The sequence below is a fragment of the Chiroxiphia lanceolata genome, chromosome 5 (assembly GCF_009829145.1).
Source record: "Chiroxiphia lanceolata isolate bChiLan1 chromosome 5, bChiLan1.pri, whole genome shotgun sequence".
NCBI classification, from domain to species: Eukaryota; Metazoa; Chordata; class Aves; order Passeriformes; family Pipridae; genus Chiroxiphia; species Chiroxiphia lanceolata.
Genome location: NC_045641.1, coordinates 73,131,195 through 73,153,408, shown reverse-complemented (window position 1 = coordinate 73,153,408; position 22,214 = coordinate 73,131,195). Strand labels below are relative to the sequence as shown.

The following is a 22,214-nucleotide window of genomic DNA, read 5'->3' as shown; positions in this document are numbered from 1 at the left end:
GCAAGGATTTGGTTATGGGGTGGACTACAGGGGTGACTTCTGTGAGAAGAGAGTCCACCTGCAGCCCATGGAGGAGCCCACACTGGAGCAGGTGGATGGATGCCTGAGGGAGGCTGTGACCCCGTGGGAAGCCTGGGCTGGAGCAGAGTCCTGTGAGGGAGCTGTGGAGAGAGGAGCCCACTCTGGAGAAGGACTGCACCCTGTGGAAAGGGACCCGTGCTGGAGCAGTTTGTGAAGAACTGCTGCCCGAGGGAAGGGCTCAGGCTGGAGAAGTTCCTGGAGGATCCCACACTGGAGCAGGGAAAGAGTGTGAGGAGTCCTCCCCGTGAAGAGGAAGGAGCAGCAGAGACGCCGTGTGATGGACTGACCACAACCCCCATTCCCGGTCCCCCTGCTGGACAGGAGGAGGCAGAGAAACCGGGAGTGAAGCTGAGCCTGGGAAGGAGGGAGAGGTGAGGGAAGGTGCCTTAAGATTTCGTTTCATTTCTCATTATCCTACCCGAATTTGATTAGCAATAGATTAATTTCCCCCAAGTCGAGTCTACTTTGCCCATAATGGTAATCGGTGAGTGATCTCTCCCTTAGCTTGACCTATGAGCCTTTCTTTATTGGATTTTCCCTTCCAGTTGAGAAGAGGGAGTCAGGGAGTGGCTGGAGGGGCATCTGGAATTCAGCCACTCAACCCATTTGAGGTTTCTGTCAGTCTTTCCCTTCTGTCCCAGGAAATGCATCAGTTGGGTATTCAAAGAAGTAGATGCGTTGGGGAATGTGCTGGGGAAGTGTTCAGTAAATGTCTGGGATCTCTCCAGTGCTTTATACTCCCATGGGAGAGTGGGTACTGTGTTAAAACAGACAAGCAAACCCACAAACAAACAAAAAAAACCCCAAACAAAACCAACAGCAACAACAAAACCGAGCAAAGCCCTTCGTATCTGAAAATATTTGATCGTTGATTTTAATGGGCATGCAGACTTGGTAAAAAATTGGAGGTACTTGAAGTTGTGAGCATTTTGCCTTCATTCCAAAAGAAGCAGAATCAGTCTGTGAAACAAATTTCTTCTTCTCCTCTCTGCTATTTGTGGTTTCTAAGGCGACAGTGCCTTAAGGTTTCTTCTCTCATTGTTTTGGTGCTTTGAGCATTACAGGTTCTTGTGAAAAAAGAAGGAAGGAATCATTTAAAGGAATGAAATCACTTTAAAGGAATCATTTTACCATTCTGTGTGGAGTGGATTCAGTGTTCACTCAGTATCCCTCCAATGGCTCTTGTTTGAAGTTGAAGGGCACAGAGACCTACAAAAGGCTGCTTGCAGTCAGTTATATTAATTGGTTTTCAATATTTCATGTAGTTGAATCCCTGATAATTCCAGAACCAGTTGCAGGCCTGCAGCATCCCATGAGACCAAAATTAGGTGTGTGAGCCATGTAGGATTTAAGGTGTGAAAAGGCTAAATGGGTGCTCCTCAAAATAGGAATGTTTATCCTAAAGGAAATCTTCAACCACCCCTTTAGATATTAAACCCTTAGATATTAAAGCTGTAAAAAGAAACAGATCCTGTTTTCCATTAAAATTTATTGGTCTTCTTCCAAAATCAATGTTAAGAAGTTTTCTATTTTGAATGCAAAGTAACATGAATGACATGGTTGTTTTTTCTATATCACTTAGGCTTTGTGAGAAACTGTGTTTCCATCCAGAAATAAATGTCATGTGAGTTCCTACAGCATCTATATGACCACTAAGCACTGGGACATTGCAAAGTCCATGTATATCACTACTGTACATTGCAAAGTCCACTAAAGAGGGCTCAGTTACCCTTCTGACTTCTCTTATGGTGTTGCCACCTTGATATCCATAAACCACTGGTAGTGTAAATCAGATATAAAGAATGGAAACATCTTCTTTTCCAAATGCTAAAATTAAACATCCTCTTTTCTCCCCCTCACTTGAAAACAGGTTCAAAGCTGCCTGGTAAATTTAGGTCAAATTCACCTGTCATTTAGGTGAATAAACTGTTCATTAAAAAAAAGCATTTAATTGGTTCAGACTCCAGGAATGGGATATTCTCAAAGGTCTCTACTGTGAAAGGTGTTTCAGACAGGTAACACAATCCCTGAACTGCTGCTGCAGAGCTGGTGAATAACCCCTGTCAAACAGAGAGCTAAAGGTAACAAACACAGCCCTGTTCTCGGAGCACAGAAAGCAAAGTCCTACTTTACACAAATGCTCATATTTTGTTTCTCTTGTCAAAGCTCTGATCAAGGGAATCCATGGGAATTCAGAATGCTGAGCACCTCACAGCCTCCAACAAAAGATCTGCTTTGGTTTCCCCTGAAAGCAAATCTGTGCCAAGAGCCTGCTCATGAATTTGTCCACAGAAAGACATTTTCCTGCTCTATGAAAAGGTCTAATTTAATTTCCCTTCAATAAAGTGGCCTCATTCTCAATCTCATTCTTATTCTGAGCTGACTGTCTTTTCCCAAGGTTGGTTTGGAAGTGGCTGAATCTAAACCAGATTAAGTTTTGCAGTGGCATGAAAGGAATTATACATGTGGAGTTGCCCTAGTTTAACCACACTTCATGCTAATTAAAGTAGTCAATATAGAAGTTTTTTTCCACAGAGCAGTCTCCATTTGTGCACCCACATTTTTAGCATCAGTGTAGACTCATGAATTCCTCCTTAGTGAATCCACTGAGGGCCTGGTGAAATTTTTTTTCACAGATGTTGTGTGGAGAATCATGGCTTTTCAATGGCAGCCCTTGTTTTATTTGTTTAATTGGAATATTTTGTTCCCATGAAAAATGTAAACTTTTAATTATTATATTGAAATTATATATCTATTCTATTAGGAGCAGTTTAGCACCACAGCATATAAATGACATGCATTTGAGTATTTATTAAACCAGTATTCAATGTACCTACTTATACAGACTTGGAGACTGGAAAACAGTGGATTTTTTCACCATTTTTCTTGAATTTGGTGTGCCTTTCATTACAGATCAAGGATTATCTCTGCCACCTTTCTTCAGCCATCTGATCAGCAGTGAGAGGCTGAATGAGCACCAATAGATCTCCTGAAGGTGAGGAAAGTCCTGTCCAGAACAGACAGAGAGGGAAAAAAAGGTTATGGTCCAAAAAGTGGCAACAGACAGGATGCACAGATACTGAATATTCATGGTGTGATTTGGCTTCACCATGTTGGAATTTCCTGAAACCACAAATGAGCTTTTTAAGAGTCCTTTTGAACTCTGAAATCTTTTAATCTGCAAGTAGCAAAGGATTCCCATTTAAACACCCAGAAGAGAGGTACTGCAGTACTCCCTCTTCTGCACTCACAGAATGGCTTTTTGGTGAGGGCTGTGATTTAGGCATGAGGATGTGAGAGTGTATTTGTGTATGCTACCTCCTACAGCTTGTGGTTTTATTTGTAGCAGGTGTTGCACCACTAAGGAGTAGCAATAATTCACAAACATCCCCCCCAACTCTCCAAGACACAAAAAATGCTATTTTTTTTTCACATTAATTAGGCTCATATTTATAGAATTCCTTAACAGGTCTTTCTATGATAAGCCTCAGGAGGTGGCCTGAGGTTTTTCCTCTTGCTTGTATTTAAACAGCCCCCACTGTTACCCACTTCTGCAAGAGGCATTTTGCTTCATAGAATCACAGAGTCACAGAATGCCCTGAGTTGGAATTGACCCACAAAAATCGAGTCCAGCTCCTGGACCTGCCCAAGACAACCCCAAGACTCACACCCTGTGCCTGAGATCGTTGTCCAAACCCTCCTGGAGGTCTGGCAGCCTTGGTGCTGTGCCCACTGCCCTGGGGAGCCTGGTCAGTGCCCAACCACCCTCTGGGGGAAGAACCTTTTCCTAATATCCAACCTAAACCTGCCTGACACAGCTCCAGGCCATTCCTGGAGCCCTGTGGAGCCCCACCAGTGACTGGTCTCTACTTCTGTAGCTTTGTGTTTCACTTTAGAGCTGTTGCTCTCTCCATGTCCAGAGCTCCATACAAACATGTTTTAGCCATCAGAATTTACAAGCTCGTTCTCCTTGCAAGCTCATTTCCAGCTTTCCACCAGTGCTTTAGACCTGGTTTTGCTTTCCCCTGCTGCCACCACTGCATATTTTGCCCTTGGCTAGAGCAGCCCCCGTTGTCAGAGCTGCTCCGGGGTGGCCTCCTAACCAGAAGGATCAGTCCTGCCTGACTCAGCAGCCTCTCACCTCAGCAGGGGGAGTTTCTCACACGTCAGACCAAATGGATGTCAAACCCCCCTTCTTCCAGGGTTGGGGCTGCCTTTGCTTCACACGGGTTCATAAAGGAGGCCAGTATGGTTTCTGATATAAAAAACATGTGACAAAATCCCACAGGCTGCAGTGTTTGCCCCCATTTCCCTGCAGTTCATGTGGCGTGGCAGCACTGACTGGTCTCACCACAGCTGCCCTCCTGTGATGCAGGAACAGGACTTGGCCATGGAATCCAATTTTGTAGAGAGGCAGCTGTGAATCTGAACACAATTAAAACAACTCCAGGTGGAGTTTCACACATTTCAGGTGACAGGAGCAGCTGCACTGTCCTCTAATGTGCTTTGAGCTCTCAGGTGGAATCTGCTGCATTTGAACTGCTGTAAGAATTGAGATATTCCTGTTTCTCTTTCTGGATTATCCCACACGTATCCTGATTTGGTGAAGCCTTTTCTAACCAATCCTTTGGGCCATTGATAAGTTTCTACCAGTGTAAAAAGACCAGTGTAATTTAAGGCATAAAATACCAGTGTAAAACTGAGGTTTAAGGCCCAAATCACATCAAAAGACTCCACGTCCTACCTTTAAATGAGGAGATGTACAAAAGTGGCCAAGGGTTGTGCAAAATTCTTAATTTGCTCAGATATTTTACATGATCAGTAGAGGAAAAAATGTACATATCGGTAAAAAAAAATAAAAATAAAACTTTGGAGGGATTTGTCACGTTTTAGGAACAGGAATTTTGCTGTCCCCGAGTGGGAATCTTGGCTCACATGGGGAGCTGGGGGCTGTCACATCCTCTTTCCCCATCATAAGGCAAAGCTGACCCTGAAAAACACACTGAGATCCACAAAAATGATGTAAATGAATAATTTATATTCAAAACCTCCCCCCGCAGTGGAACAAAACCTGGAGGATTTGTCCAGGAGGCTCATTTAAAACAGAGGCTGAAGATGTGGCAGCTTGAGGATTCCCACATTTTTGGCTTATTTTGGGGGTTTTTACAGCTGTTCATGGGATATTTTTCCATCGGCTCTGAGGGAAAACACACAAAAAATACAAAAACCAAGGATGACTTGTGCAATTGCAGCCCCAATTCTCAGCTAAGGCAGCAAATTGCCTGCATTTGTGTTTCCAAAAAAACGTGGATTTAAGAAGAAAATACGCAAAACTTTAAATTGCTCATTTGGTGATGTCATGAAAATTATTTTTAAAGTCTTCTGTGGCTTACAGTTTGATATCCAGTAATTTTGCTTTCCAAATGTTAATAAATGCTGGTTTGGTTTTCTTGTTGCAAATTGCTTTGGATTATAATAATTGTATCACAAATTCCATCTTCTGTGGTAATTATTTCTGTGCAGAGTGTTGTATTTACCTTTAATGGGTTTGGGTCCATCTCCCTTGACGATTTTGCCCTTGGAAGCTTGTTTTCATTCCTCTTTTTCCTCCCTTGCAGGACTCAAAGTGTTAATAAACACTTTGCAAAGCTACTTGTTTTTGTTCATTAGTTTTCTTTAATAGCTCTGAGTTACAAAAAAACTAACACAGCATGTGAGACAAACAGCAGAGGTGCTCCAAATATTTCAATAAATACTGTTATTTTCTGTGTTTCTTCCTGGCAGAATGTGAAGTAAACCAGGCAGGATCCTTGGCTTTTAAATTCTTCTCATCTGTGGTGTTGTTTCAGCCTCTGAGGCTATTTAAAATGCCTCGCCTGTTGTTTGTAATTTTGCAAGACTGACATCTAAACCCTCATATATTTTTACAATGCCCATTCAAGCATTTTGCCACCTGACAGCCTCCCCTGATTATTGAGCTTTTTGTCTTGGTGAAAACCCTGTTAACTTTCTGTTCCACTCTGCCTTCAGTGTGACAAAGGACTAAAAGTATTATTTTCTTTCTGATGGTATTTTATACAATTTGAAAGCACTGCGTGCACAGTGCCAGGAAAAAAAAAACAACCAAACCTGGGGAAAAAAAAAAAGTTAAATAATCTGGTTCTTTTTAAAGAATTTTTACCTTTAGTCTCTTTAATAATATTAATCACAAAGGCAGTGGGGAACTTTTCCCTGTGATCTGGGATGCTTAATGCTGTGTGGACATGTCCAGTGGAGGGCACTTGCTTGGAAATGTGGGGGAGGATGCTCTCAGGAGCTATTAACAGCCATCTGTTATAATAATCTGATTTATTTTTCAGCAGTTTTCAGTGGACAAGGTTGTGAACACCCTGACATAGTGACATATGTCAGACCCAGACAAGTGTCTCCCATCTGCTGCCTTGCTGGCCCGTAAGACATGTTATGAAATATTAGAACATGGGGTTTTTTTCCATCTAGTTTCCAGCTTCATTTCCAAATCTGGCATTATTTCCCAGCTGGGCCCACAGACAGCAAAAAAAAAAAAAAAAAAAAAAAGAAGGAGGTAGCAGCCTTACTTAATATTCTTTCAATCTGCCCAGCCTAAAATCACCTTTCAGCATCGTTTGCCAGACTGATGATGCCTGAAATGGGACGTGGAGGAGGGACAACCAACACAAAGCTCTCCTGGGTTCATTTCGACTCCCACCAAGTCAAGAAAGGAATTTTGTCACTGAACTTTGAAGATTTTCTGCTGAGAAATAAAAAACTTCAGTATTGCCAGCATTTTGGGTACGAGGAGGGTGAAATATCCATTAATTCCAATATTCTGGTTTGGGGTGGAACATTCAGCTGGTTTTCAGCTGAGGACTGCTGAGAATAGGTGTTATTTTATCCAGCTAGTTTGGAAAGCAGAAGGAAACATCATGTGTGTAAGATAACCCTGGATTATCAACCTCCCACAGGAGCAGATGTGGATGAGCACTGTTCTATCAGACCTGGCAGTTCTGAGCACTTTGAACCTTTAAAATATGCTTTGCAACAGTAATTAATTACTAATTAAGTAATATGTTTGAAATAAAGTCCCAATTAAATGTACTATTTCTGCAGACTGGTATTTTTATATTTTTAATTCATTTAAATTACCTTTTAATTTTTTTTCATTACTTCTTTATTAGAATCTTGCCAGTTATCATCAAATAAAGCACATAAGTGAGTCAGACCTTCTAATTAATTCTGTTGTTCTGTTTTTCTTTTCAAATTACAATGAAATGAGATAATTATGAAATCTATTAATATCTTTTTGTACAAAAAGTTAAATTGAATAATATTTACTAATAAAGCACAAGCTTGGCAGAAGAGATTCCCAAGTATTTTGACGATTACAGACTCTAAACTTCATAGCAGTGAATCCCACTTAATGTAGGGTCCTACTTAATGTCTTGGGTCCTTTATAATTATTTTGCTATTACTATTATTATTATTTATAGTTAAAATATATTAGTAATAAATAAATTTAACAGTAATACAATATAACAAATATACAAATAACAAAACACAATAATATATTATAATAATAATGATAATATATATTATATGTTAATATATAAAATACTAATACCTAATAATTTAATATAATAATTATGATTATATATGGATATATTTATGGGGTGTAGGAGTTGTGAATCTCCAAAGTGTGGAAGAGTCATCTTTATACAGACTAATAATAATAAATCTATATAATAATTTATCAATAAACATTAATGTATTAACAGATGATAATTTATTAATAAACAACAATTTATTAAGACATAATAACTTGTTAATAATAAATAATATCATTATTATTGAGATTCACAACTCCTACACCCCACATCAGGCAGACAAATATGTTACATTAGCAGTGGCTATTTGGGTTATTTGACTGAAACATGAGTTTTTAATAGAAAATGCTTATAATAAAATTATCTAAAAGTGGAAAACCAGAATAACTGGGGGGTTTCTGTCTCACCCTAATTCACCCCATCTTTTTTTCTGTACTTTTTAAGAGGCAGTACAAAACTCCACAGAAAACACACTATCCCCAAATTGTAGCCAGAAGAGACCATTAATTAACATATTAAATCTAAATCTAAAGCAGCCTTGGCTGACCTGAAGTAATTTGTGACTTCCTGGCCATCTCAGACAGGGATTTATTATCCCTTCCTGAGGGAAGGGACCCCACCACACAGAAGGCTGACGTTGAGCTGGAACTGCTGCATGAACCAGCTGTGCCACCAGACAGGTCTTGGACACCTTTCCCAGGTGGATTAAGGGCCTTGTCATGGCCAAAGCAGTCTTGACTTAGGGAGTTTTATTTAATTTATTGCCAACTAGTGCAAACTTTTGGTTAATGACTCGGACACTGAGGGAATAAAACCCAAAACAATTTAACAAATATTTAGGTAAACAGGTTTTTTCCTCTTCCCCCAGCTCAGGTTGAGTGGATGTCCCCAGCAATGACTTCTTCCCTTTTGTGGGTGGGGCTCTTTCTTAAATCTGTTGGAGCAACAGCTTACTTTCCTTTTATAATTGTTTCTTCATTATTTTGTTGAGGAATATGCTGCTAGAGAGGAGATTTTTGTAGCTTTGTAGTCTGGACAACCCCAATAGCAGCTGCAGGAAGTAGAGAAAATGTCCAAGCTGTGGGAGCAACAGAGTTTCAACCCCTGAGTCAAAGAGAAGTGTCAGTGCACTCCATCAAATTGCAGTTTATTCCACATGGGAAACCATGTTTGTGTGTGTTTTCTGCTTTCTGGGAAAGTATGAGAATATTACAATAAAAGAATATGTTAAAATAGGAACCTGCCTTAGCAGCTCTGTGATTTTTCAGGAGCTCAGAAATCAGTCCAAACATCCAATTGATTCTGCCTTCTGGAACAGCCAAAAGTTTGCAAATTTTATGAAACCTGTTCATAATAAAACAGGAGAGCAGATGCTAAATACTTTTAAGTTGCCAGAAAATCCAAAAAAATGGAAATGACAAGAAGAAAAATCACTTTTTCTTTTTTCAGGCTTGCACTGTGATTTTTTTTTTTTGTTCCAGAGAAAGAAGGCACTGATAAATGAAACAATGAGCTTTGGAGGGAGCTGCTGCTCCAAGACAATTCAGCAGTGTTTTCTTGGCAGTATGTCAGGAGCAGGGACCACCTTCTTGTTACTGGTTTTGGCAAAGAAATCAGAGCTTTTCCAGGCTACAAATGGCAGAATATCAAAATGTTACAACAGTCTCTTCCCAGAGAACCCAGGGGGTTCTTTCATTAATTAAAGATAATATGAATATACAGGATCCACAACTCAAATTTTACTTTGTAAAGAGTATAAGCTTGTGATTAAAAGTGCTGGGGATCAGAAGGACAAGGCTTTTTTTTTTTGTCCTGACTCTGTTTCATTGTATGGCTTTGGGACAAGTCAGTCCACATCTCTGCACCTCCATTTCCCCAGCAGCAGACTGGAGAAAACAAGAACTACCCCACTGGGCCACTGGGAGTCTGAATAGATCAGTATTTTTGAAAGAACAGAGACTGGCATATAGAACTTATTATGTAAGTGTGAAGTAATAAAATGCAGACTGTGATCAGACCTGTCACTGCTCATTTTCTGTTATATGCCCCCAGGAACAAAGAACTGTGAGTGAGAGCTGAAATATTTCAACGTTACCTCTGAACAACCACTGGAAAATGGAACAATACTTATTTCAGATTCTAACCTGTATTACCATCTCCTCAGTCATTTTTATGTACATTCTTACATAGTGCATTGCAGCTGGACTACTGCCTTTTTTGGCTCCCATTCTAAAAGGCTTGTTTTGTCCTTTTGCACATTGTCTCCTAGTTTTTCTCTCCTAAAAACTTTATTCTATTGTCCTTCATATCTGCAGAGTTTACACTGGCAAGCTTTTCTGTAATCACCTGAAGCCCATGACTCCATATTACCCTGTGTGTTTTTCCTAATCCTGTGTTTCCCTATTGATTGCCACTCTCCAGTGGCTATTTTTGGCACATGGCTTTTGGCTCCAGCTGCTCTGTTAATGCATAATGCATGTTTGTCCATCATCCTAAAGGCTGGGTGCACATCTTGCTGTTTTGCTTTTCTGATTGCCTGTACACGCTGTACTTGTCCAGGTGGTGTGTTTAAGAAGTGTGTATTTGTCGTGGGAATGACATGTGATGTGAGGCATTTTTCAGCCCTGCTCAGTGTTTGGCTGCCAAGTATCTTTGGGAATGAAAGGATTGCTAATCAATGCTATAAATAGAAGAATAAATGCTCTACGTGGAAGCAGGAGGAGAGTGTAGAGATTCTGATTTTCGAGTGATGACACTGCTGGAACTTCATTAAGGTTGAAGGGACTGGATTATGAGCTGAAGGAAAAACTGATCCAGTTCATCTCCTGTCCAGTCTTTATTTCCCTCCATAGCTTAGAGGAGTATCCCAGGTAATGGAGATTGGAGATGCTTCTGCATGAGAACAGATTTCAGCCTTCTGTCATCTCTGAGAGAGAAGGTGGCTGGACATCAGTGGGTATGGAAATCCTGGGATACTCCTCTAAGCTGTGGGAGGAATAAAGACTGGAGATGAACTGGATCCATTTTTCCTTCAGCTCATAATCCAGTCCCTTCAACCTTAATGCAGTTCCCCCAATGCCATCACTTGAAAATCAGGATCTCTACCTTCTCCTGCTTCCATGTGTAGCATTTATTCTTCTATTTATAGCATTGATTAGCAATCCTTTCATTCCCAACATGCAGATGACATTGGCCAGGGAGTAAAATCAGGGAGAATCAGACTCTTGCTTTACAGAAAGGTGCTGCAACATCCAGCTTTTTCAGGAGAATATTAACTATTTCCTGTAACACCTGTATATCCAGGCCTGAGCTGTGCTTTGGGATGCCTGCAAGGTTCCAGGAACACAAATCCTTGGGACTTGTACCATTGGCAGCACAAGCTGGGTCAGCTGTTGTTCGTGGTCAGTGTGCTCTGCTTGGGTCAGTCCTGCTTGGGTCAGCCCTAGGCCCTTTCTATGGCTCATCCTGGGGGAGCATTTATCTGAGATTGAGTGACAACAATGAGCTGCACTTTGTCCCTCTGATGGCATTATTTCTGTTTTAATCAATGTTTTCTTTCACCTCGGACACCTCCCTGTTTAGCATAATTTGGGATCTTTTATGTTACCCATATATGTCCTTCACAGTGATGCTGTCAGGCCCTAATGCCTCAGGCCACCTCTTTCCTTAGGTAGTCTCTGCTCCAGGAGAATGTTTCCTTCCAAAGCAAGCATCAGGATGACTGGAGAAGGGATCCCATGTGCAGTGACAGTGACCAAGGCAGAGTATTAATTACTCAGCCTTCCTAAACCGGCTGAGCCCATCATTTCCCCCAGGCCTTGCTTCAATACCATTTCTATAACTTACAGAGCAAAGGCTACAGATATAAATGAAACAGCCTTTGAGCACAGGATAATGTTTCACCTTTGGACCAGGCAAATCACATGCAGTAAATGGGTAAATGTAAATGCTTGCCTGCACATTTTGTGTTTGTGCCTCCCAGTGATGGCACCGACACAGACACAGCATGGCAGGTACAAACATCACCGTGGCACCATGTTCCTAGGAAATGGGGGAGAACGGGAGTGGGAGAGGGCTACTTAGACATACTTCATAGTGGTTTCCTACTCGAACCAGCAGACAATGCCACAAGCTACACAGAAAAACCTGCGCTGTATTTGAATCTGAAATTCAAATTATTTCAGCTAATAGTGTAAGCTTTTAGCTGATCTATGCCCATCTGACTGGAGTCACAGCACCCTCCTGCCATGTGGGGGGAGCTTGTTTTAGTCACAGTGGTGGGTACGAGCACAGGAATTGCTGCTATGGGCAGGCTTCAGTGCAGGATGAATTCCTGCCTCGCCCTCAGCACTCGCAACAGAAGCTCCCGCAGTGGTTCCACTCTGGATGCAGCAGGGAGGAGGAGATCCTATTAAGCATAGCAGGTTTTGTTCCTGTGAGTTTCAGTGTTGTAATTCCTGAGCTCAGCACTCCAAGGAATTCTCCTGCTCAGAGCACGGCAGGGTTGGATCCGGCGCTCACTCCTCCTCCTCCTCAGGGCCCATCTCCGCTGCTCCTGCTGCCAGCACCCCCACGGGCCACAGGGACTGGGAGAGGTGGCACGTCTGTCACTGCCTCCCCAGGTGACAGCACACATCCCTTTCCTCCCGTGCACTGCCAGCTCCCGACTCGAGTTCTGGCACTGAGCAAACGGCAGCTCCCAGCAGGACTCCTTCCCTCTCCGCGCACCAATATCCGCCAGGAAGAGCAGCCTGATTTATCACCACTGCAGGCTGCCTTTCTGAGGAGTCCCAGATTTCCCTAGCTTTGCTTTTCCTATCTTTAGAGTAAATGCTTTTCCTATCTTTAGAGGGCCCTGGGGCCTCTCCCACACTTGCTGGGAGTCCCACCTGAGCCCGAGCGGGGATGGGACAGCGAGGGCCAGCGGCTCCACAGGGATGTGTGACAAGGCACTGTGGGACCCGCTCCACGGCACCCAACACGGCCAGGGAGGGTGGCCAGGCCCAGGCACAAGCCCCATCCACAAGGCTCATCATGGTGATGAGGCAGGCCAGGCTCAGGCCCAGCGATGGCAGGGCTGTGGGCATGGGGATGGGCTGAGGCTTGGCCCTGTAGGCCTGGCTTAGTGGGGCTCGTAGCTGGGCAGGGCTGTGGGGAGCTGGAGACCAGCCCTGCCGCAGCATCACCAGGACAGGGGCCAAAATCGGTCCTGAGGGGGCTGAAATGGACAATGCCAGGACAGATGCTCACAGTCCTGGGCCATGGTGACCCCCCTCTGGGGGCATGGCATGTACAGTCAGGGCTGGTGATGCTCTTGAGGCCCCATCAGCTGGCAAGGACTGTTCAGAGCCTTAAAATGTCAGAAAAAGCCTCAGTGCATCCATTACACACCTTAAAACCTTCTCACATCATCCAGGTATAATTAAAGTTCCTACTGGTGGCATGGCAAGACAGAGCTAGGTGTGTACATGACAGTATCACCAAAAAAAGGAGATGAGTGACTTGTCCTGGTAGACAGGACTGAGTAAATCTGGGGTGGTGGGAAAAAGTAGTAGCAAAAGTAGCAAAAAAAAAGTAGTAGCAAAGTTCTGGCAAAGCTGTCCCTTTATTTATAAGCCCATGTCAGAAAGAAATATCACTCACCCATTTGGACCAATCTGTGATTTTCAAATGCATCTTTATTGATAGGCTGATTAAGCTCTAGTCTGAACTTTATTTTACAAGAACCTGCAGCTAACCAACACAAAAAAATTACCATCATTACCTCGTACAATACCGGACTAGCACAAAACCAGAAGTAAATGCCACAATCCAGTTAAAAGAACTGTTAAAAGAACTAAACTGTAAACTCTACATGTAACAAACAGCTGTGATTAGTCCCACATGTCATTTATAAACCCAGCAGCGGGAGGGGAGGTCTGAACACAAAACCAAGCACCCCAGATGCCAACTCCTTCTCCCCTGAGTGTGCTTGGCAGTCCACACATGGACAAGTGGGACAGCAGCAGAGAGAGATGCACACCAGCTGCCTGTCTCCTGTCTTTTACCCTAGAAAGCCCCCTGGGTCTGTTCTCTGCTTCAGAACATTCAGAGCATCCTAAAACATGATACGGATTTGCACCCAAAGGATGTGAAGAGAGCCTGGTAGCTGAAGGAGAGTGGGTCTAAAAGAGAGGACTGAGCAGTGCAAGCAGAAAACTGAAGTTACCCAAGTTGGCAGTAGGTACAACTCATCCAAACACATTTATTCCAGATGGATGGAACAGCAAACCTGAAGTTCAGGGTTGTAACACTGGGGATATGACACTCCCCATTTCATCTTCTGCTCCCTCATTTTCTGTCTGCCCATTATGACCAGTCTGTCTACATCCTTTGTGGTTCCTCTCTTCTCTCCCACTCTTCTGCTACTTTCCATTCCCCACCAGGATCAACCCTCCTGCCCCTCTGCACTGCCTTCCCTGACCTTCCCACAGTTCTGCCAGTGACTCCCCCCTGACACTCCCTTGAGCTCTTCTGCCTCATGCACCTCTGCATAACAACACTCAGAGAAGGCTGAACCTGATTTCCTGTTTCCCACAATCAGAGGAGCACTCATCTTGATTTCTCATTCATGAGGAACACAGGAACTGGGATCTAACTTTATAAACAATAGAGCAAACACCTCCAACTTATTGTGGAGTCTGCCTGTGTTCTTCATCCTTCTTGCCTTTTCCTTCCTCTTGGTCCCTCTCTTAAATGTAGGAATGTTTACAGTAATTCAGGTCTAGTTCTCTGATTTTTAGATAAGACCCCAGAATTTTCCTGAAAGTCAGCTCACTCTCCAAAACCCATTCCTTCATCACAGTTATGGCAGTTATGGGAAAATCTGCTGTTTGTGCCACTGGGAAGAAAACTGCTTTGGCATGACAGCATAAGGCTTGCACAGGACATCACCCATCTGGCACCTTTCTAAGAACAACACTGGTTTAAAATAAAATAATTAAAAAAAAAATCTACAGATAATCTATTCCCCTTCAAGTCTAAAAGAACCTCTCTTGTGGCAAAGAGTGGCACCATTATCCAATCACAAAAAGCCAGCAAAACACACGTGGCAGTGACTGATTTCTTCCACTTGTGCATGTGGTACAAGGGCTGTACAGGGATGAGACGTGGAAGGGAAGGCTAAACCCACAGGACTTCTGCCATCCTCAGATCTGCAGAAGACTGCTACAAGGACAACACTGAGAGATAATTTTCTGTGTTCACCAATAACAAGACCACTAGTAGTTAGTTGTCTTAATGCACAGCAAGGGAGACTAAAGTTAGGATACCAGGAAAAGCAATCTCACTTGTAGGCTAGCTAGGAACTGAACAGTCAATCTCAGCAGCCTCCAGGGTCTTCCTCAGGGAAGTTCAGTAAGAACAAGTGTGATGAGCAGCCACGGTGGACATGTTTGGTGTACTCAGTCCTGTCTCAGAGCTGGTGGGGGCTAGTCCTTCTCTTGAGGTCCTTCCTAGCCCTGTGCTTACGAGTTTATCAATTGACTTCACTGAAAAGAACAAAACGGCCATCTCTGATTTTTCTGTCCAGCAGTTGCAATTAAAGCAACAAAGGGAAAAAAAAACCTTAAAAAATCCTTCCTTCCTTTCCCCAACCTTCACATCTCACAGCTGAGGAGTTCCCAGCCCTCAGAGTTAGCCCTTCTAATACTGGTGGACAGAGTCAGCCCTTCTAATACTGATGGAAGTGATGGGAAACACAATACCCTTGGAACAATTCACATGCAGCAGCTGGAGTGAGGACTGTCAGCACAGAACAGCCTTGTGAGAGCAGAGTGAAGCATTTCACAGCTCACTGAATGCTCACAGCAGTGTGGCTCGTGCCACGGGCAAGACATGATAGGGTCAGTGTACAATACATGGCATGCCTTCTTCATCCAGTGAACGGGTTACGTGGGAATGGCCATCCTGCCCAGTCGTTCTCCTGGAGCTTCCCCACACTGCCTTGTCCAGCAGCCTCCAGCACTAACTAACTACTTCCAGCTGTGGCAAGAGAAGAACTGTGAACAGTGGAGTCTCCCCATCCCTCAGCGTGGAACCCCTTGTTAGTCTTCCAGTCCACCCTGTCCCCCTCCCCTCCCTCCCCTCGATTTAAAAAACAATGGTTATAATTAATGCGTGGAAGTTGATGACAGTGTGCACGGTGGTTCACTTCCAGTTCTCTTTCCCTCTTCTCATGCATCCTCCTCCTGCCTCTCCAACAACCCCCTCCCCTGCCAATCCACTCCATCAGTCCATCCACCCTGCAGGCCTGGGGGGCTGCTGCTCACTTGCCATAGACGCTCTCGTCGCTGTAGGCCACGTACAGAAAATAGTCCTCCTCGTGGTTATCCTGCAAGGGGGCAAAGGGACAAAGTAACAAACCGGAGCCCTGGAACTCACCACATGTGAAAAAGCCCAACCCAGAGGTCACTGTAACTAAAGGGCATAACCTGTCTTTCACTGTTTCTCCCCGTTCACATTGAAGGCTTCCCTTCCCAACTCCCTCTCTCTGGCCACAGCTCTGCTTCCAAGTGCAGGCACGGCACATATCTGGGCACAGTGAATTTACTTGAAGAGCCACATGGAGAGGAGAGACTTGGTAGGCTTTAAACAAGTCAAAAAATCTAGATGGTATTTTTAATTTTTCAGAACACTTTGACATGTGGCTGCATTTCTAGGTCCTGTTTTACAGGCGGGCAGCAGAGCTGAGATGTTCAGTGATTCACTAACACAAAAAGTCTGTCAGTCTCAGTTCTGGACAGTCAGACAGCTTCCACTGACGTGTTCAGACTTGGAAAACTCCCTGCCTTATCTTTTATTATCTTCATCACTCCACACACTGAGGAAGAGTCCAGTGATTGTCAAAGGGTGACAGGTCAGACAAGGCTCACAGCACCACGCTGCAGCTCTCTTATTAAAACACACTAACACAGCAGAAGGAGAAATCAAGGAGAAATCAATGCAGGCTGCAAATCACCCATGACATAGTGGCTGTATAACTAAGGGACGTTCCTCTGATGGGCACTGAATATGCCTTTAAGGTCGATCAAATAACAGTGCTCAGCAGAAACAGTGGGCAGCAACATTCACAGCATCCCACACAGTCCTTACTTATACAGCATAAGCAATGAAAAACTAATTCTGAGCAAAGAATAAGTGTTCCTTAAGAACCTATTTATAGACAGTTGGTTGCCCAGTGATATTGTGTCCTTTTACTGGCTGAAAGGAAATCTCCTTTGTATAAACAGAAAAGCCAGGGCCTATGTTCTGCCCCCTCCCTGCCCCAGACACAATCCTTCCTGTGAAACATAAATTGGTTTATTTCCATACTTTTTCAAAACAGCAGGACCAACATGTTGCTGGGGCAACAACTCCCCACAACCCTTTCAAACAGCAAACAATCAGTTGAATTGATAAGGCTCCCCAGGCTCCTAACTGTGGGATGGAACTTCCCTGGACAGCTGATGGGACAGAGCTCAGGGCAAGAGGGTCCATGTTCATGCACCTGTGACCAAGCTGAACCCACTGCCAGCTGAGCAGTGCATTCTTCTCACCAACAAAAGGTGAGAGGAAGGGGCCAGACTTACCTCGTAGAGCTGGCCCATGGTAGCACTGGTGGGAGGGATGGTATTATTGACAAAGAAGAACAGGGCATCTTCCGGCCTCAGGTGGATCCGCTTTCGGATTAAGAAGTAGAATTGACCAACTGAAGAGGAACAGAGAAGGCCTTAGATGCAGAAACAATGTCAGTTGTGGTTTTTGTTTGTTTATTTTTGTGGGTTTTTTGTTTGCTTGGTTGCTGGGGTTTTTGTTTTGGTTTGGGTTTTTTTTTTGTTTTGTTGTTGCTGTTTCTTTTTTGTTTTTTAACCCTAACCCCGGTTGTTTTCTTTTGGTGGTGGAGGGCATATGCTGTACATAAAAAGTAGGGGAAAATGAAGTTTGCAGGGCACAAAAAAGCAGTAAAAGCAAGCAGTTACTTCATCACATCAGCAGCCAATCCACTGGGAGCTGGCAGGTTCTCAGGTACACACCTCATGCCACGTACCCTGCAAATCCACACTCCATACTGTGGTATGAAATGCTCTACTGAGGGGATTGGTGGGAAGACCCTTAACTAGCTTAACCTTTAAATCCCACAGATCAAAGACACCTTAGGGAATTTAGCCTTGGTGCAAACGGTCATACCACTCCTGAAAAAAAAATTATCCTTGCTATTTGCTTGAACTGTGTTGCACAAGAAAGTATTTCACAGTCCATTCCATACTGCAAAAAGGAGAAATGCTGTTCTTTCAACTCATTCAGGTTCTTCAATGAAAACAAGTGTAATCACACACACACAAAATCACCGTGACCATTCAGAACAGGAACTTTGCAGCTATGACTCTAACCACAGGGGTGGAAAAGGATGGGACTATTTCAAGAACTTGTCTCTTCCTGCAACAAGAATACAGCCTCTGGCAACTCTGGTCATCACTGGCTGATAATTATGCTGCTGCCCATGATACACAATTCAGTCATGGTCAGAACTCAGCTGTGACACGGCCATGGCAGCCAAGGCAGTGGGACACCTCAGGGAATTCTCCATCTTGCAATCCAGCTGGAAGGTACATAAATCCAACAAGGACAGCAGGTGAAATGGGTAGTGATAAGATGCTGAGCCTGTCTGGATGTTTTCTTTGTGCTGATCATGGAGTAAAAAGCACTTCTGAGGCCTTCTCACTGAAAATCAGGAAGAAAAGAGGTGAACATTGTTACCTGTGAGGTCAGAAGGCACAAGATACTTCCTTTTGTCTAGGTCAGGTACTCTGGCTTTTGGTGCTTTTTCCACAATTACCTGAAGGAAGAGAGAGAGAGTGTGAGAGAAAGCAAGAAAACAAACATGAATATCATAAAACAAAATGGTCCAAAAAGCATCAGTGGATATTATCCTTTGATGGTGCTACCAGGCCTTTAGCTATTTATTTAATCCATAACAAATACACAGCATTAAAGAACAGAGAGGTGAGAAGATGACTTAAAATCACTAACAGTAGCTGTCCTGGGAGCCCAGGACTGCAGCAGTAAGCACAGTGAGTGAAAAAAGGAGTCCAGCACAGACATAAAAATAAACCATAATGGCTGAGGAAAAAAAAAAAAAATCAGGACACCTTGATGTTCCCAATTCAGGTTAATTTTGTATGAAGCAGCTGTCAGGAGGCCAATGCATGAACACAAGAAGTATCACAAGTAAGTTAAACTTTCCAGGTTACAGTTCCAAACTGCCTTGCACAAAATCAGCCCTACTCCCAGTAGTCCCACATCCTAATTTCTACTTTCACCAATACCAAGGGCTCTAGAATGAAGAACTAAAGACAAACTACAGCTCATTGGGGAATTTATTTTAAAAATCTCCAGTTCCTCATTAGGTATCTTCTGCTCTGATATTCATATCCTGCAAATGGATATTACAGTGGATAATAATATGGATAATATCCACACCTCATACAGCTATGGACATTTCCTTATTTATATAAATACCTAATAATTAAACCCAGCCTACCATCTGGGCAACTGGACCCACAGAGACCTTTGACACAAAACACTAATCTTCATTATACTCTAATGTCATTATAATATAGGAAAATATGAAGCTCAACAGCCTTAAGGTCAGACCAAGAGACCTTCTGCTACAAGTTAAGTTTTGTTAGCAGAGGTAGGCAAATATTTACCTCAGGAGCAAGAAATATTCCAAAGTGACCTGACCTCCTTCCACTAGAACTACTGGGCTTGTGTAGAAAAAAATTGCAGGCTTCATTTTTTTTTTTTTGTTGTGATATGTATTTTTAAACTGGTCAGAGTTCATGATTCCACCTGTGTGGCTTGCTGTTCTGCAGGGGCCATTTTGACCACGCAAACTAAATCTTAAAGCTGGATTTTACGAACTTCTTCAACTTTTTAATTCTGTTAGACCCTGTAATTGTAAATACTCCAACTGAGACACCGTGGGACTAATTCCTAAGGGTTCTGTGTTCCCACAGATCCCAGCCTGGACATCTCTTGCCTGTGCTCCATTTGAGTGTGGCCAACACAGCCAAATCCCCTGAAATTTCCAAGTTTGATTTTAAAATAGAAACACAGTTGTCTCTGCTACTTCAAGGATTTCAAGTACCTAAATTAGAACAAGGTATTCAAGCTCTTTCAGGCAGTTTGTGGTACAGGACGTGCATTTCTGTGCAAGATGCAGTTGGTAAATGCCTCGAAGGAATGACAGTTCTACAATCTCACTCAACAGGAAGACTTTGCACATTTTTTTTTTTACCAGCACATCCAACCAGGCAGTATCTAACACAATAAACTGCAGTGGAGAGAAACTTTTAGCACTTGCCCCCAATTAAAAAAACGACTGGCAAGCAGAACTGCTGGCTGTGACTGCCCTGACTCAGGGTGGCTTTGTCACCAGATGATAAAGGAGAACAAGTCATGCCTATGAGGAAGAGGTGAGAGTGTTGCTGGGGTTTCTAAGGCCCTATGGAAGATTTAGGGAAAATTTAACTCAGCGAGCTTAAGAAAGCTCTCCCTCCTGCAAAGAGGCAGGGAAGGAGTGGAGGTGCCCTGCTAATCTGACTGGCAGCTGTAGTCAGCGTGCCTGACAACGCAGGTTATCTCTTCTGAAGCACTAAACCCTCCACACACACACACAAAACCCCCTACAAAGATAATCCAGAGGGCAGATATAGATTATCTGTGCCTCTCCTGCTGCTGAGTGGTGACTGTGGTAATGCAGGGCCGTGCCAACAGTAAAATCTCAGCACAATGCTGAGATGTATCAGGGCACTGCAGTGTGGGCAGCCAAACGAGTGACATCTACAAGGATCCTGCTGTCAGGAAGGGCAGAACAGGCTGCTGCATCCATTTGCTTCCTATGCAGCTCTGACTACAGGCTACCCTTAATAATTCCCCCCTGGGCCTTGCCATGCAGCACTTCCATTTAACCTTAACTACAGCACGCCTTGTTATTTTGGTCCTGGTTTTCTTAATAAAGGTCTGATGATGCCCCCCTGTCTTGACCTCCTTTACCTCTTGCCAGACCAGGCCTGGTCCTGGGCTCTTCCAGAGCTCTTTCAGACACGTTTATCATGGCCTGCTGCACAACCTGCCATGTTAATCCTCAGTTTACAGCCTGTCTCACTTCAGACCTCGCAGGTCCTCACCATGAGACACCAAACCACACACACTTCATTACTGATTTACTCAATCTGCTATGCCATGGCAGGCATCCCATAACCAAATGCACCCAAATACTGACTTCCAAAAACTTGTTTCAAGTCCAGTTGAGGGTCACTTCCAAGATAAAAAATATGCTGTTAGCCTGTAGGGAAAACATGGGGTTTAGTAGCTGTTCCCCCTTGTCCTTAGCTTTACAGGGGTGCCTAAGTATTTCTGGCATGCAGTAAATCTAGGGCAGACTTCTCCAGTGGGGATGGAAAAGAAAAGACATTTGCAATAGGTTTATTAAAAAGGGAAAAAAAAAAGAACAAACCAACCCAAACACGATTAATTAGATTTGTCATTTCTGCCCCCCCCCTCAATTATTGTTAATAATTATGAAGGCAGAAGTTTTCCACAGGCACGGCAATGGGGAATGAGGAAGCAAAGTTTAGCTGGATGACCTTGCATTCTGAGGGACATTTTGTCCACTGGGGCGCAAAAAGATTGAGAAGTATAATTTTTTTGCTCAATGCAAAGGAAAAGAACAAAGCAAGAATATATTGAAAAGACAAGCCAGGAGGCAGTAAAATAAAAATACAGGGAAATACGAGATGACACGGACACAGATGATGTTTCCTATGATGGATTAACCCACTCATTGTTCTCCTCCATTTTCACAGACCAGGATAAGCTCCTTCCCCGCTCATCACCACCACGCAGAAAAAGACGGGTAGCGTCTTCCCCGTCGAGTTATTGCGGACCCCCCCCCAAAAAAGGTGCATTACACCCTACAGCCCCCCCAGCGCGGAGGTGGCCACCACGCAGGGAGGGGCAGCCGGGGATGCGGCTCAGGCCATGGGCAGCACCGAGCGCCTCTCGCCGCATTAAAGAACAATCCCGGGAGGCGCCGGCAGGGAGAACAAAGGCGGGGCCGGCGCTGCCCCGGGAGCCCCCGCGCACTCACGGGCACTCTGTCCGGGTACTTCTTGCGGATCTTCTCGCCCTCCTTTTTCCGGTACTCGAACGGGTGATCCTCCTTGTACTGGAACTTCATGGTGCCGGGCTGGGCTCTGCCTCCGCTCCGAGCGCTGCGCCCGCTCCGTCCCTGCCCCGCGGCCCGGCCTGCACCGCCCTCACGGTGACGTCACGGAGACCCGCCCTCCCCGTGACGTCACGGGGAGGAGCCCCCGCTGCGGCCGGGCTGTGCCGCTGAGAGCTGTGACGTCACGGGGAGGTGCCCCGCCGGGCGCTGTGACGTCACGGGGGGGTGCCCCACAGAGCTCCGGGACGGGAGGTCCCCCT

At 44.1% G+C, this 22,214-nt stretch overlaps 1 protein-coding gene and 1 long non-coding RNA gene across 3 annotated transcripts; one reads left to right on the top strand and one right to left on the bottom strand.

The window, feature by feature from the left end:
* Positions 1 to 150: 150 nt before the first annotated feature.
* Positions 151 to 6,657, top strand: LOC116786662. Its single transcript, XR_004357038.1, has 2 exons — positions 151 to 452; positions 2,248 to 6,657. It is a non-coding gene; the product is annotated as an uncharacterized LOC116786662 (long non-coding RNA).
* Positions 2,910 to 22,063, bottom strand: GABARAPL1 (GABA type A receptor associated protein like 1). Of its 2 annotated transcripts, none has more exons than XM_032687459.1 (4): positions 21,877 to 22,059; positions 18,480 to 18,558; positions 17,312 to 17,430; positions 2,910 to 3,088 (listed from the first exon to the last, which is right to left on the bottom strand). In XM_032687459.1, exons 1-4 carry the CDS (start codon positions 21,964 to 21,966, stop codon positions 2,996 to 2,998), a joined length of 381 nt encoding a protein of 126 aa, XP_032543350.1. In that variant the 5' UTR covers positions 21,967 to 22,059; the 3' UTR covers positions 2,910 to 2,995. The 2 variants fall into 2 exon arrangements, with proteins under 2 accessions (XP_032543350.1, XP_032543351.1); XM_032687460.1 differs by lacking the exon at positions 2,910 to 3,088 and adding an exon at positions 13,362 to 16,074 and having other exon boundaries at positions 21,877 to 22,063.
* Between the last annotated feature and the right edge of the window lie 151 nt (positions 22,064 to 22,214).